This window comes from Rhinoraja longicauda, chromosome 8 (genome assembly GCF_053455715.1).
Source record: "Rhinoraja longicauda isolate Sanriku21f chromosome 8, sRhiLon1.1, whole genome shotgun sequence".
In the NCBI taxonomy this organism is placed as follows: domain Eukaryota; kingdom Metazoa; phylum Chordata; class Chondrichthyes; order Rajiformes; family Arhynchobatidae; genus Rhinoraja; species Rhinoraja longicauda.
The window spans coordinates 50,665,409-50,680,727 of NC_135960.1; the positions used below are offsets into that span (position 1 = coordinate 50,665,409).

The 15,319-nt window shown below is 41.2% G+C and overlaps 2 protein-coding genes across 5 annotated transcripts in view; one reads left to right on the top strand and one right to left on the bottom strand.

The window, feature by feature from the left end:
- The window catches only part of mettl5 (methyltransferase 5, N6-adenosine), a 23,653-nt gene extending 20,846 nt beyond the window's left edge, over window positions 1-2,807 (top strand). Inside the window, exon 8 of one of the 3 annotated variants that reach the window (XR_013547555.1) lies at window positions 1,526-2,807. Coding sequence is in view for 1 of the 3 variants with exons in the window: in XM_078403928.1 (XP_078260054.1) it covers window positions 1,526-1,567 (42 nt within the window). In the remaining 2 variants the exon portion in view is untranslated. The remainder of the gene's footprint in view (window positions 1-1,525) is intronic. The other 2 variants (XR_013547554.1, XM_078403928.1) reach the window with 2 other exon arrangements.
- Window positions 62-13,596, bottom strand: ssb (small RNA binding exonuclease protection factor La). 2 transcript variants are annotated; one of them, XM_078403926.1, is made up of 12 exons: window positions 13,308-13,330; window positions 11,313-11,388; window positions 9,391-9,494; window positions 8,823-8,994; window positions 7,463-7,570; window positions 7,262-7,362; window positions 4,538-4,600; window positions 4,006-4,048; window positions 2,906-3,046; window positions 2,640-2,826; window positions 2,430-2,558; window positions 62-1,785 (listed from the first exon to the last, which is right to left on the bottom strand). In XM_078403926.1, the coding sequence occupies exons 2-12, from the start codon at window positions 11,376-11,378 to the stop codon at window positions 1,685-1,687; spliced, it is 1,215 nt and encodes a 404-aa protein (XP_078260052.1). In that variant the 5' UTR covers window positions 11,379-11,388; window positions 13,308-13,330; the 3' UTR covers window positions 62-1,684. The 2 variants fall into 2 exon arrangements, with proteins under 2 accessions (XP_078260052.1, XP_078260051.1); XM_078403925.1 differs by lacking the exon at window positions 13,308-13,330 and adding an exon at window positions 13,445-13,596 and having other exon boundaries at window positions 63-1,785.
- Window positions 13,597-15,319: the final 1,723 nt, after the last annotated feature.

A 15,319-nucleotide genomic window follows, 5' to 3' on the forward strand; every position in this document is an offset into this window, starting at 1 on the left:
GGCAGATGGAATTTAACAAAATGTGTCACTTTGCACTGGTCCAAGTTTATTGAATCTACACAAGGACATAATGAATTGCAGGACCGTGGGGAACATAACTGAACAGACCTTGTGTTACAAGTACATAGTTCCTTGAAAGTGGTGACACAGGTATACTGGATGTGCCGCACACTCGCCAAACAGAGCACTGAGTACAAGAGTTGGACATCATGCTAGTTGTACAAAATGTTGATTAGACTGTATTCATTGGGTCTGTACAGCTCTGATTGTGCTTAAATTAGAGGTGTTAAAAAACAATCACAAGGATGTTGACTGCACTGGCAGACTTGAGTTATGAGGAGAGACTGGATGGGCAGATGGTTTTCTCTGGAGAAAAGGAGGTTGAGGGATGACTAGATTTATAAAATCTTGAGGGGCACAGGGTGGGCAAGTATAAATCTAAAGGAAAAAAGGTTTTCAGATAAGAGGGGAAAGATCCAAGAGGCTAGTATTTCCAGAGGGTGGTGGCAATATGAAACAAGCTTCCAGAGACGGGTACAATGACAACATTCAAGACATTTGAATAGGAAAGATTTAGAGGAATACGAGCCAAATAGAATTACTTTAGATGACTATGGAAACAGGCCCTTCACACCAGTTCTCCCACCTTCCCATCCACTCTCTACATACTGGGGGCAATTTGCAGAGGACAATTGACCTACAAACCCATACATCTTTGGGATGTGGTAGGAAACTAGAGCACCCGAAGGAATTTACAAGGTCACAGGGAGAACATGCAAATTCCACACAAACAACACCCAAGATCAGGTCTCTGGCACTGCCACTGGAAGAGTTGGGCCAGAGGACCCATTTCCATGCTGAATAAAACTACAAATGTATGAAACAAGAATTCTAAATCGATATACAAAATAGCTTTGTTGTTCCTTTATTCCATAGAGTACATGTAAGGAACTCAAAGCAAGTAGAAAAGTTGATACAATTTCTATTATATACAGCCCACTTTGAGATTCTCATTTCATTTTATATTTTCCCTCAGAACCACGCAACCCACAAATTAGCAAAAATTACATCAACTGTCAATACAGTTTGACCTGGGAAAACTGGTTTCTTTCAACTTTGTCTCTTAACCTAATGTTACCAACAATAGTATACAATCCTATTTGCACTTCCAAACCTTCTCTAAAGGTGCAGATTTTAATGCACATTTAGATTGCAAATCTTCGTTCACATCTAAACCAATAGTCTCGATAGATGAACTTAAAATTGGTAGCAAATCTACTGCATATGTTGAGGCTTAAATTTGCATACTAGCGCTACAGTATTTTTATAAATAAAAATGTCAAACCTTTGCACTTTAAGTACACAATACTTAGTTCCCAAGATTAAACAATCCATATGAGGAAACTAATATACGGCACTGCACCAAAATAACGTTTTAACAGTGTTATTATAAAAACATCCACACTTTAAAGCATGCACTTAAGGCATCTTTCAATTTACAGCATTTCACACTTTTTAATTGCAGATTGACATTGAAGTGGACTTCATCCGGTTCTCAGCTAAATAAATCCCATCCTTCAAGACATTCAGCAGATCCAACGCTGAGGCTGTCAGAATTACACAGTGAAAACTCCTTGGAAGAGGCATTTAGTCAACTTGTTCTGTTTATAGGCCACAAGCAATTTCATTGATCACCCGATTCATTTTCAGTTTTTGGTTGTTTTGCTGCAGGTTCCTCCCCCGATCCAGTTTCTTCAAGAGTTCGCTTCTTCGGACTTGTTGCACCTACATTAGTTCAAACAGTTTGGTTAGTTTAAAACAGGTTTTCAGTACAAAGCAAGCATATAAAACTGAGCAGGCACCTTGATTTTTAAATCCTGAGCTTATGAAATATCAAAGTCCTATTCGAATAACCAACCACCCAACCATCTCCAGATTTAATCAATGTTATCCAAACAGAAACTGAGTTTTCCCCTCACTTAAGTACAGGAGCATATTATATTCACAGTAATGATATATGGTATATGTACCAAGTGAAACTTTCCATGCGAAATAAATTCGATTTTCTATTATGCGAGGTAATACTCAATCAAAAATACTCTGACAGAAACAGACATTTGTTTTCCCTGGTTTGTAAAGATTTAGACCGAAGGAAAGCTGAAATATTTAACAGATGACTAAACGACAACATTCCTGCCCAACCTGGCAGTAAACAATTTAACTGTAGTGAGATGTGGAATATTGAAACCCAATGAATATCTGAGATATTCATTTTCTTGGTTTACAATGCAGTCCTTATTCTGGGATTGATGTAATGGAATTTCTACCTATAATTAGCTATTTTCAAAGTTTAGGCAAGTGCATTTACCACCTGACTATTTTCAATTGTTGGTTTACCCGATAACTACAATGCAAGTCTACCAACTTACTGGTTTCTTCAATTTCCTGTATTCCCTCGCTGTCTTCGTCCTCAAATGTTGTCTTCTTCCCTTGGAACTGCACTCTTTGCGGTCCACCACCTCCCTTGCCTCCTCTTCCTTTACCTCGACCTCTTCGAGCTATGAGTGGATAAGAAGTGTTTTTTTTAAATAAAGAAATAAATACTGGAGGTGACAATCTCAGTTACAAACAAGCATTACCTTTGGACCTTTGTTTGTTCATAGATTCCTGTTGGTCTTCAATTATCTTCTTTAAAATAGTTTTTGCCTCTTCACCCTCAACCATTTCCCAGGTCACTTCTTTGTCTCTCAAAAGCAATTTTCCAGCATGGGCTGCTTTTGCATTTTCAAGTATTTCTTTTGCATTAGTTTTGAAAAGGATATTTCCCTATAATTCACATTGGATCTTTACAGAATGTGTTATAAACAAAACACTCAATTTTGAAATTCTTAAAATGAAAATTTACCTCTTTAGCACCCCTTATAAAATCTATCCATTGGATTTCACCGTGAGTGGAGAAAATTTCATGGATATCTTCCCTGCATGTCTGATCAGTCAAATTACCAGCAAACTTCAGCAAGCATTCTGTTCTTTCTTCAAAGGATTTCTTTAAAAAAAATATTTTCAGTTTATTTTAAAATGCAACTTGTCACTGAAAAATCAATATTGATCCTCAACTCACGACACCCCTCGCCCCCAACTCCAGATGTTTGCATTTTTATTCTGACAGCTTGCACATTTGTTTTTTTAACCCCCACCAGAAGTGGTAAGCATATAGTTGCTTAGACACTAAAATTCCCACTCTTTCAATATGTTCCTCAAAACTTTGTCCTACACTATATATAATTCTGAATCTTTTATTTGATAATTACTGGAAGGCAGTACATTAAAATGTACAATACAAAACACATTAATATGGCGCAAGAAAAAAGCAGGAGCAACTCAACAAGTCAGGCAGGATCTGTGGAGGGTAGTGAACCGATGACATTTCAGGTCAGGTTCCTTCTAGAGACTAGAAACACCATCTGTCCATTTCCCTCCACAGATGGCACCTGACCCATTGATTTCCTCCAGCAGTTTGTTTCCAGCATCTGCAGTCTCCTGGCCACATCAAGGTGGTGTTCAGGCAGCAAGGTATATAGACACCAAGCCAAATTATTCTAATGCAAGATTAAAATAACACACGCCTGGTCACTGTCAAGCTTAATGCAAACCACAGGTGGGACCCAAGGAAGATTTCCAAGCTTTCCCCAACTTCTGAATTCTGCCGTACCAAAAGCAGTGAATGCTCCTGTCATTTCTGACTGAATTCAGCCAAGTCTGCAGTTTTGCCATTCATCGTACACTCACCCCAACTGGAAAGATAACTTCATTTAAAATTTCAGGTGCAACTTTTCATCATACAGTTCAAGATAACTTCAAGGACTCTCATGCTTAAGCAATTGAAAAAAAATCAATTACAATAGCGCAAATTGTTTCCCAAACATCCTAAATGTGTTAGTGAAAAACTGAATGTTAGTTGAATACATCTGTATTATACAAGTTATCTACATACAAAAAACTTACCATGCCCAGCATATCTTGAGTATTTTTCTGCTGTTCTTTATCACTAATGAAGACAAAACAGAAACTGTTTCAACCAAGGCAATCTGCAAAACATGGATAATTCCAATCTTTTGACAATTTTAGTTAGTAATCCAGGTCAGCCAAACTTTAATGTAGGGATACAGAAATACATACAGCAGGTTCCAGTTGATTTTTCTCAAAGTAAAAAAAATAATCTGAAGTAATATTACTTAAATGAACCACATCCATTGCATAATACTGTTCATACCATGTGCAAGGATAGCTAACTTTTGTTCTCAGTCTATAGCCAAAAGCACACATTATCTGGTCAGGAAACTACTATAGATAAATGCTATTGGAAAGATTTAATCCCCAAAAATCAATTTCAACAGTTTCTAAAACCATTTCTCAAAACCAAGTTCAATGTTATCTGTCCAGCCTGACCACCTTGCATGAATTAAAAATGAAACAATTACAACCTATTCAAGTGTAAAATATCAACAATATACAATAAGTTGTACAATTTACTCACTTTTTCTTATTTTTTGCTTTATGCTGTTTCTTTTCTTCGGCTTTTTTTTGAAAATAAGCCTCTCTGCAAGAGGAAAAAATAACATTCTTAAATGCATTGAAACACTGACAAGCTGTGTCATCAGAATTGTTTAATCTTATGTGCTTATTTGAAAAGCCCTTCCCACCAAATTTAAGTAGCTGGATATTTTAATCGCTCATTAATGGGGTACTCTTACTTGAGGCATTACAATGCCATACTCTGACATCTATTTAAAAAAAAGGATTTAAAAAATTGCGAACTTTCTCCCAAGACCATAATTCAAATATATTGGATTACAGATATCTCAAATATATTTTGTTGCCAAGTCCTACGGGGAAAATACATTATTTGCAGCTTTTGTTCTGAAACAGCCAAGAAGTTAAAATCAAAATAACATCTTCTTGCCATATCCAAGGGACAGGCAGTTCATAGTTTAGTCAAACTCCCAACTTCTTGCCTCTGTGACTGTTAACTTCAGTTCAGAGAACACTGGAATTCCTTATTTGGCAGAAAACACAAGTAGATGTGTTGTGCTAAAACCAAATGAAATGACAATCAAAAAGTCAATTAATCTAAGCAATTGTTTTTTGAAAGAATTTGAGCGATTAGAGACCAATTCCACTTTTATGTAATACCAGACGGGCGTCTGGTATATCTCTCCTGCGGGCCCTGCAACCCTCCGTCCAAACTTCTCCTGCGAGTCTGGCAACCCTCCCCCAACTGACGACACTCACCCACTCCATCTCCCCTCAACCCCCCCTTAAAACTCCCCCGGGGGTGGGCAAGGGAGGAGAGGAAGCCACTCACCACATTACCGGGTGACAATCACGGCGGCCAGCAGCAGGTGAGCTCTCGTCACCCTCCACCCCATTGGTCGCTGGGCGGGCGGGACGAGGGACTACACCTCCCAGCGGGCAACGTGGCGGCAGGAGGTGCACACAAGATGGCAGAGCAGGAGAAGGAGAGCGGCTGTAGAGAGTGTGTGTGCGCCGCTCTGCCCGCTGGGGGTTGTAGTCCGGTGATGGTCTGGGGCACTGGGGATGGGCGGGAGTGTGGACGACACCTCCCGGAGGCAGCACGGCTCCTCTCCCCTCTGATTGGCTGCCACGCAGGTGGGTCCCCCCCTCCTCTGAGCTCACAAACCTCTTCTGATTGCCATTCCCACCCTGTGGTTCCCCTCTTTTCCCCCCTCCCCCACACCATCCCTCCTCAAACCCCCCCTCCGCCAAGGGAGAGGAAAGGGGAGAGGGAGCCACTCACCCTCCTGGGCGGCCAGCAGCAGGAGAGCTCTCCTCACCCCCCTCGGCTTTCACTCCCGTCATTTGGGCGGCTCCCGCCCGACCCCCCCCCAGCTCCCAACTGCCCACGCCCGGACCTTCTCCCATTGTGACGTCGAAAATGGAGGCAAGCGCGGCTGCCGGACAGGGCATGTGGAAAAGTGATTTAAACTTTAAAAAGTGATTTTTAAAGTTTAAAAAGTGAAATTAAAAAAATATATAACAAACATTAAACCCCAGGACAATGGCGAGTAAGGTGGGCCTAAATTTGTCGCGCTATCGTGTACCGTTTTGGTTGTATTTTGAAAACAAATATATCAACAAATATACCAATAAACACACCCACAAATATACAAGATGAGAGTTTTAGTAATATAATAATATACTAAACTAAGTGGACCCATAGGGCCCAAACCTCTCCTCCATTGGTGCAGCACCTTCCCCCCCCCCCACTCCCCTCCCACTCAAACCCCCCCTCTCCCCCCTCCATCCTCCCCCTCCCTTGCAGATAGATATAAACTTTAAAATGTGAATAACTTTAAAAATATAACACCAATTTCAATGCAACTTCTTCGATTAGCACCAAAGTTGAGTAAGGTGGGCTTAAAATTGTCATGCTATCGTGTACTGTTTTGGCTGTAGTTCAGGAACAAATAAACGATTTTTAGTAGATAAATAAATGCCGAAATAGGGGCACAGCTGGCCGCTGTGTATCTGAACTCTGACCTCCCTGCTTGCATATGGCAGTAAAGTACAGAACACCATGGGAATCAAATGTGGGTACATCAAGAATTCTTCTTCCTCTTTTGGGTTTACAAACCAAGTCCTGGGGCATTCTGTAACTTACAGCTGAGGAACTGGATAGATACACTTTAGTTTGCAGATCAAGCTCAGCCCATTCAATTGAACAACTGACACGTGTCCAATCTTCAACAAAATGGCGTTGATGGATTAAAACTAAATTTAAATATGTTTTAACTTAATTTGCCAACTTTACTTACTACTGTTAAAACACAAAGTACTGGTGGTAAAACACCAGGATAAACGCTCAACCAAGCCCAATGCCAAAGTAGTATCTGTTGCAACTGTGTCTAAGTATCTGATCATCAGGGATATTTTTGGAAACAGTAATAGAAGCCTTCTGATTGCAGCGCTATTTGGCCCTTGACTTGTCTGGAAATCAAATTTCATGAAATGCACGTCTCGTCCTCCACCCCCCACCCCCCCCCCCCCCCCCACCACAAACCAGAAAGCAGAGTATTTTCTGCTTGAGAGACCACTCCCACTTTCAGATTTTCACACTCGCTCTGCTTTCAACTCGGGTTGATCAATGGAGTTCATTTTCAGACACTTCCCCCAGTCTTGAAGTGACCAAATATACAATCTGTAACATGCTACAGTTGCTTCATCAAAATTAACAACTTACTTGAAAAGGATAATCATTTCAGTTTCTTTATACTTCAACCCTGGAGTTTCTACAAATTTCGTGGCCGAATCTAGACTGTCGAAGACGACAAATACTGATCCCTGTTGATAAACAGTGGGAACAACCAAGTCACTTCAGATCTTTTTGGCTTTGAACATTTTTGGATGTGTAGAAGAGAAGAGGAGAAAGAAAAATACATGCCTTAAACTGCCTCTGCAGTGTTCTTCTCATTTGTATATTTTCCACAGGTCCATTTTCATCAAACCAATCCTTAATCTCATCAAGTGTGGCACTTGTGGGAAAGCCTTTCTGTTTTTTTGAAAGATTTTTTTGAGCAAATTAACATTTTGGTAAATATTGTAAGACACAGGAGCAGAATTAGGCTATTTGGCATCGAGTCTCCTCTACTATTCGATCTTGGCTGATCTATCTTTCCCTCTCAATCCCATTCTCCTGCCTTCTCCCCACAACCTCTAATGTTGTTGCTAATCAAGAACCTATCAATCTCCACTTTAAAAATATCCGATGTCTTGGCCTCCACAGCTGTGAAGTACAACATTATTGACCATCTTCTCTGGTCACTGCATAATTTTATTGACATTCACTGACATTTCAAATCTGCAATTTATGAGAAAAGATCAGTCTTGGCTCCAGCCACATAGATAACAGGGATATAATGCTGAGGCTGAGGCTCTACAAGGTGCTGGTCAGGTGGCATTTTGAGTATTGTGAGCAATTTTGGGCACCATATCTAAGGAAGGATGTGGAGGCTCTGGAGAGGGTCGAGAGGAGGTTTACAAGAATTATGCCAGGAATGGGAATGAGTGGGTTGACATATGATGAGCATTTGATAGCACTGGGCCTGTATGCACTAGAGTTTAGACGGATGAGGGGGGGACCTCATTGAAACTTACCGAATACTGAAAGGCTTGGATAAAAGTAGATGTGGAGAAGATGTTTCCACTAGCGGAAGAGTCTAGCACTAGAGGCCATAGCCTCAGAATTAAAGAACATTCCTTTAGGAAGGAGATAAGGAGGAATTTCTTTAGTCAGAGGGTGGTAAATCTGTGGAATTCATTGCCACAGAAGCGGTGGAGGCCATGTCAATGGATATTTTTACGGCAGAGATAGATTCTTGATTAGTACGGGTGTCAGGGGTATGGGGAAAAGACGGGAGAATGGGGTTAGGAGGGATAAATAGATCAGCCACGATTGAATGGCAGAGAAGACTTGATGGGCCGAATGGCCGAATTCTGCTCCTATCACTCATGACCTTATGTTGTTGCTTTTGAGCAAGAGCAACTGAAAATACGAATAGACGAAACCCCCCCCCCCCCCCCCACCACATTTGAATGGAGACACTGACATAACATACACAGACTTAAAAACATATTTTCAAATTGTATCTTAATGGACTACATATTTTTTAACATCGGAATCTCCTCTTTTCTTTCCAAAAAGCTGCTTTTACGAAAATATGCCTTCCTATAAACTGTAATTTAAGATTAAAATTAAAACACATTTAAATATTTACAAAGTTAGATAGTCTGAGAATACTTACAACATAGACAGATCTGGCTTTAATAGCGGTTTTATACTCCTCAAACTCGGGTAGAGGCTTGCTTGGAGAACGACGTATTTTGGATTTGTCTTCACTTATTTCTAAAAGTCCACTTTTGGATTTCTTGAGACCTTCTACTATTATGGTGAAGTCTGTTGTTAGACGACTTAACCTGCAAGACATTTTCAAGATTCAGGGCGGCACGGTAGTGCAGCGGTAGAGTTGCTGCTTTACAGCGAATGCAGCGCCGGAGACTCAGGTTCGATCCTGACTACGGGTGCTGTACTGTAAGGAGTTTGTACGTTCTCCCCGTGACCTGCGTGGGTTTTCTCCGAGATCTTCGGTTTCCTCCCACACTCCAAAGACGTACAGGTATGTAGGTTAATTGACTGGGTAAATGTAAAAATTGTCCCTAGTGTCTATAGGATAGTGTTAGTGTGCGGGAATCACTGGGCGGTGCGGACTTGGTGGGCCGAAAAGGCCTGTTTCCGCGTTGTATCTGAAATATGAAAAAATATAATAATAATTTATGTCACTATTTGCTTTAACCAATTGCAATTTTCCTTACCTGTTAAATTTAATCATGGTTTCCAGGGGTACCCAGCCATCTTCCATCTTGATCTGTTCTTTGAGAAACTTATCTCTTGGCAAATTGTGATCGCCAAAGTAATACTGTACAAACACAAAGTACAGAGACTGTCAAAATGCACTTTCTAGAAAATGTGCCTGCCCCATCTGCTACTTGAAAAGCCGAGACAACCCGAAAGCTTAATGTATTAAAGCTTTTAATCTTTAGCCCCAAGAAATGTAAACATGACCTATGATCAGAAGAACAAGCATTTACTAAGAAAAATCAATTAAAGGATACAATTAGAAAATTGAACTCTGAATTTAACACTACATGAAATTGCCCACGTTTGAACTTTGCAGTGCAAATGACAAATGCAGTATTTAAAATGATCAATGACAAAGGTGTAGGGTAATAAATTGTAATCTGAAAACAAACCACGCTATGACATAACAAATTTGCTGCAAGCAGAATCCTGTGCAATTTTCTAGCCAAAGAAAATTTGCTGGAACAAGCAAAATCTTTTTTTTTTAATTGACATGTCCCTGGCTGTGGCAGAATCAGGTATATTTCTCCCAATTATCGTGGTTTGCTACTAGTCGTGATCCTGAAACATGCATTTGAATTATACAACTTCTTCCACAACTCAGGAGAACCTGGAGTTTCAGACTTCTGAATTAGATTTGCCACATGGTTATTTTTGATGGATTAGTCAGATCTTTGAAATGGCTCAAAGCAAAAACAAAATGCAGGTGCAAATGCAGAAACTGATAAGAAAACACCATCTGAAATAACATTTATGACCATTCAACTTCTCTGAGTATTTCCACCATTTTCTGCATGTGAACTGGATAGTCAAGCAGGCTGGGAATTATTATTGTTTTGATTACTATTTAGATACACAAGCAAAAATGTAGAAGACAACAATTACGCATGAAGGAAACACAAGGAACTACAGATGCTAGCCATCTTGAGCAAAAGACAAAGTGCTGGAGAAACTCAGCAGGTCAGGGTCTGTGGAGGGAGTGGGCATATTGGGTCGGAATGTATGATGACGGTCAGATTGATGACAGGAAATTACTACACGTCAGATGGTACTTTAATGGACAGAAGGAGAAGAGGACAAGAGCTCAAAGGACTGGCAGCAATTAGTATCAGTGTACTGATTTGCCATGAAGGATATGAATTAGAAGTTAAGTCCAGGTCTCACAACTCAGTCTTTAAAGGAATTTTGTAAGATAACAGAATATAGATGATAATATACAACATGACCTTGAGCAACATCATACATGCCACCAGAAATGAACAAAATGAATAAGGAAGAAATAGAAACACAGTACTGGGCAGGCAGCATTCCTAGAGAGCACAGATAAGTAACTTTTCAAGTTGGGATCCTTCAGGCTGATTGTAGGGGGTGGGAAAGAAAGCTGGAAAAGAAGAGGGACAGAACAGAGTATGGACGGTAATAGGTGAACACAGTCAAGGGGATTATTGATAAGACAGATTGTTGGACAAAGGCCAGAGATGGGGACACAGGTGTGGGCCCAAGAAGATACAGAGTTACAAATTGTTAAGCTCAGGGATAGAAAAATTGCACTTGTGGCTCCATTGTAAATGGTAGTTTGAGGCAGAGGGGTTAGGTGTGACGGTCAGCCAGGTTTACAGGGGGGTGGTGGTCAAGAGGTAGAAGAAAGGCAAGGTGGGAGGAGGCAGCTGTTGTGGGCTTTGTGCCTGCCTTTGGTTTAAACCAGCATCTACAGTTCCTTGTTATCATAAGCAGGATTTAAAGTTCAGCAAGAAATGTTGCGTATTTTAAGACAGAACATTTTCCGGATTAAACAAAAATCAATGAAATTTTCTGATTGGAAACCTTCAGGGATCACATATCGATCATCATCCAAATGCATTTTAGTATTACATACTTCAATCTGTTCACATATTTTCTTCTCGAGGGGAGTAATTTCTTGTGCCATTCCATTTTCTGCCATTTTGGCAAATCTATACAAGAAAAAAGATAAAAGTTCAAACAAAAGTGAAGCCATTCCCAACTAAATAATAATCCTCTTTCACACTGATTTTAGTTAATTTTGACATGGAGGATTTATACATAGGGAAGAAACGGGTGAATACTCCCCAGTCCATCATGGATACTAACCTCCCCACCTTCAAAAGGTCTGCAAGAGTCGCTGCCTCCAAAAGGTAGCCAGCATCAGCGACCCATGCATCAACCACGCACTCATTTCACTCATGCCATCGGGAAGAAGGCATAGGAGCCTGAAAACTAACACCAGTTTCAGCATCTTCCCTACAACCACCTGGCTATAAAGCACTACCAGCTCCAATTACTCGCCAAACTACATAGACTTGGGGGCATTATTTTTGATTTTGTGCTAATATTGCTAGTTTATTTGTGTTTATTGATTTTTTATATATATATTATATATATATATAATATGTTTTTTACAGAGTACTATGTTTACATATCTGTTGTGCTGCTGACAAGAAAGAATTTAATTGTTCCATTTCAGGGCATATATAATAAAACATTCTCGACTCTTGGTTGGTTAACCACAGAAAATGTGATGATTTTACATTGAATAACAGTAAAAAAAACAAAAGACTATATATTTCTGGCAATTACCTCAGGACATATATTCTGAAAATAATTGTTTCCCCAAATGACAACTAATTTTAATTCTCAGTCAAATTCTAGACCCTACAACTATTCTTAACTTTAACTAGAAGAGAAACTGGCCAGTTACTAACCTTGATAACCCCAGTGGCAGTTTTTTGACAATGGACATTTGCAAGTAGAGTCCAGTCAAAATATTAACCAATGTTGTTAAGCATGATTTCTGTCAGGGTTTACTCTCTTCCTAAATTTTAAATTAGATTCTTAAATTCTATTATAAATTTCCATAAAATTCTCCTTCGTCTAAGTATCACTGTCTGGAAGACAACTGTCATCAAAATCATTAGCAAAGGACAGCATGTCCAGTATAGTGCCCAACAGTGCAAGAAACAGACAATGCTGGAGAAAAGTTGCATTAAAATAGGAAACATGGGAAATTGTATATTGAAAAAGAAAGTGCAGTGATTGGAATTATAAGTGATTGGAATTAACTATAAATTAATCCTTTAATTGAATGTATATTTCACAAAATGCTGGAGTAACTCAGCAGGTCAGGCAGCATCTCAGGAGAGAAGGAATGGGTGACGTTTCGGGTCGAATGTTTCGGTGGTGAATGTATCTAAATAGGTCTCAATGGCCAAATACTGCGGATGCCAGTAATCTGAAGAGCTAATCCATCATCGATCATCCTGAAGCAGCAATTTCGTCTTTCATCACAAATGTTGTCTGCCTTCGAGTATCTTCCTCTTTTTAATGGGGCTTAGACTTTTAAGATAAAGATCTTTCTCCGTCTCTTTTTATGGAAAGCATGCATCATTTGCTATGGATCTATATTTTCGTATTGCAAACCCAAAACAAACTCTTCCATATCTTTAAACTCGTTAGAAATAGCATATTGCTTGGAAAATACATTCTGTTTTTTACTTGTATAAGGAAATACTGGCGCCCCGGCCTGTTGGATTGCACAGCAACAACTGTGCATAAAGATTATGCCAATTACAGAGCGCATTTCCTCCTGGCTAAATAAACACGTGCGCCAAGTTCCCAATACAAGATCAAAGGAAGCTAATCGCCAAGTTTCACTGGAAACTGTGAAAAGAAACTACTTATTTCACAGATCATGCTCTACTCGGCCATGGCCGCACAACCACGAGGTCGCCCGGGGGCTGTGCAGCCATCAAGACCATTGAGCCGCTGAGACACCTCAAGCTCAGCAGCTCAACATCAGCCAGTCGTCCATGTGGAAGCCCAGACTCCGGGCCCCCACTCTGACCAGCCCACTGACCGCTACCCCCACGCCGGAGGAAGGACAGGAAAAATCCCGGCCGACCCCTGGCCCGAGTATCCACACGGCCGCCGTTTTATTCCACCACGCACACGAAGACAGGCACGGCTGGCGGACACCCCGATGCCATTACCTACCGCCCCTACCGCCGCCGCAGCCGCTACACGCCGAGCCGGCAGCGCCGCCACCACCGCTACTTATAGCCTCTCCTGCCCCGCGCTTGCTTCGGACGTCCTGACGCAAATACGGCGCGGACCATCGACGACGGGTTCGCGCTTGCGTAGTAGCCCTCTCCCCCGTCCCGTGTGCAGAGCACCCCAGACTCGCGCATGCGCGATGCCCCTCTCCCCACCCGATGTACAGTGGACCGGACTCGCGCATGCGTAATGCCCCTCACTCGCCCTCTCCCAATGCGCACAGCACCTTAGACCACGCATGCGCGGTGCCATTCTCTCCGGTGCACTTCCTTCAACCTCATCTACTGTATCCGTTGTTCAAGATGTCAAGTCAAGTCAATTTATTTGTATAGCACATTTAAAAACAACCCACGTTGACCAAAGTGCTGCACATCTGACTAGGAAAAAAAGAAACATACAGTGGCAGGCAGCCAAACACAACGGCGCGGCCATCTTGAACAAAATGTTAATTCAATCACCCACAGTCCAACAATAAAAGCACTAAACAGGCACCCAAATTACCCAACCCCCAAAACCCCCCAAAACACAGTCCAACAATAAAAGCATCAAACAGGCACTCAAACCACCCAACCCCAAAAACACACAAAAAAGAAACATCCATCAAAGAAACATCCATCACAGTGAGTCTCCTCCAGTCCTCTCTCTCCTCACTGTGATGGAAGGCCACAATGTCTTTCCCTTCTCCTGCTGTCCTCGCCCGCGGTCAGGTTGTTGTGGTTGCAGGCCGCACCGGACGGTCCACAGCGGGCCGAGCCCAAGGCGCGTCGCGTCGCAGCCGCTCCCGCAGCCTCCGAAGACGGCCGGCTCCGCTGATGATAAGTCCGATCCGGGGCGGGCGAACACGCTGTCGCTGCCGCTGTTGCTGCACGTCGGGGCGGTCGTGGACTCAGATGTGGACTCGTGTGCAGCTTCTTTGCAACAACCATCAACCTTGAACACCACAAACTCCAAATAAACTGATTTGGTTGCACGAGGGACTTCGTGATTTGTTTTTGTATTATATTGGGGTTTTTTAAATTATTGAACTTCTTGATGTTTATTATGGTATCTACCGAGTACTATGTTTACAGACCTGTGTGCTGCTGAAAATAAGAATTTCATTGTACTGTTTTGGGACATATAACAATAAAACTCTCTTGATTCTTGATGTTTGTGTTTAGGATAAAAGGCTCTAATTTTCCTAGCAACATTCCAAACGAAGCATGAAAATGATGTGCTCAATATATAATTTCCATGCAGTTATCCAGTTGAATCTCAGGATAGAAGCGGAATGACTGAGAAATAGTTATGGTTTTTCACTCTGTTGTAAGTACATTTTTAACAAAATAGCAAAAAATATACAGTGATACAGAACTTTTTTTTAATAAACATCGCTTTTCCGTAGTTAAACGGCCAAAAACCATAAAATGGTTTATCTTAATGCTTATTTAATAATAATAATAATAATAATAATAATAATAATAATGCATTACATTTATATAGCGCTTTTCATACACTCAAAGACGCTTTACAGGGATTTAAAGAACATAGGGAAGTGAATAAATAGATAAATAAGTAAACGAACAGAGAAAGGAGACAGAAGGTGAGGTGACCTTCAGTGGTTGAAGGCAGTACTGAACAGGTGAGACTTCAGTGATGTTTTGAATGTGGTGAGTGAGGAGGAGTCTCTGACGATTTGGGGTAGTGAGTTCCATAGGGTGGGAGCAGCGATGGAGAAGGCCCTGTCCCCCCAGGATCTGAGTTTGGTCCGGATGGGGGGGGATAGGAGATTGGCAGCAGCAGAGCGGAGGGTGCAGGTGGGAGTGTGCCTGTGGA

Bases quoted from the DNA above. Each gene is read 5' to 3' on its own strand.
- ssb (XM_078403926.1), bottom strand. From the start codon at position 11,378: ATGGCAGAAAATGGAATGGCACAAGAAATTACTCCCCTCGAGAAGAAA. The intron at 7,571-8,822 runs GTAAGTATTCTC...TCAAAAAAACAG, and splicing joins AAGCCAGATCTGTCTATGTT to AAAGGCTTTCCCACAAGTGC. The intron at 2,559-2,639 runs GTAATGCTTGTT...ATCCACTCATAG, and splicing joins GAACAAACAAAGGTCCAAAG to CTCGAAGAGGTCGAGGTAAA.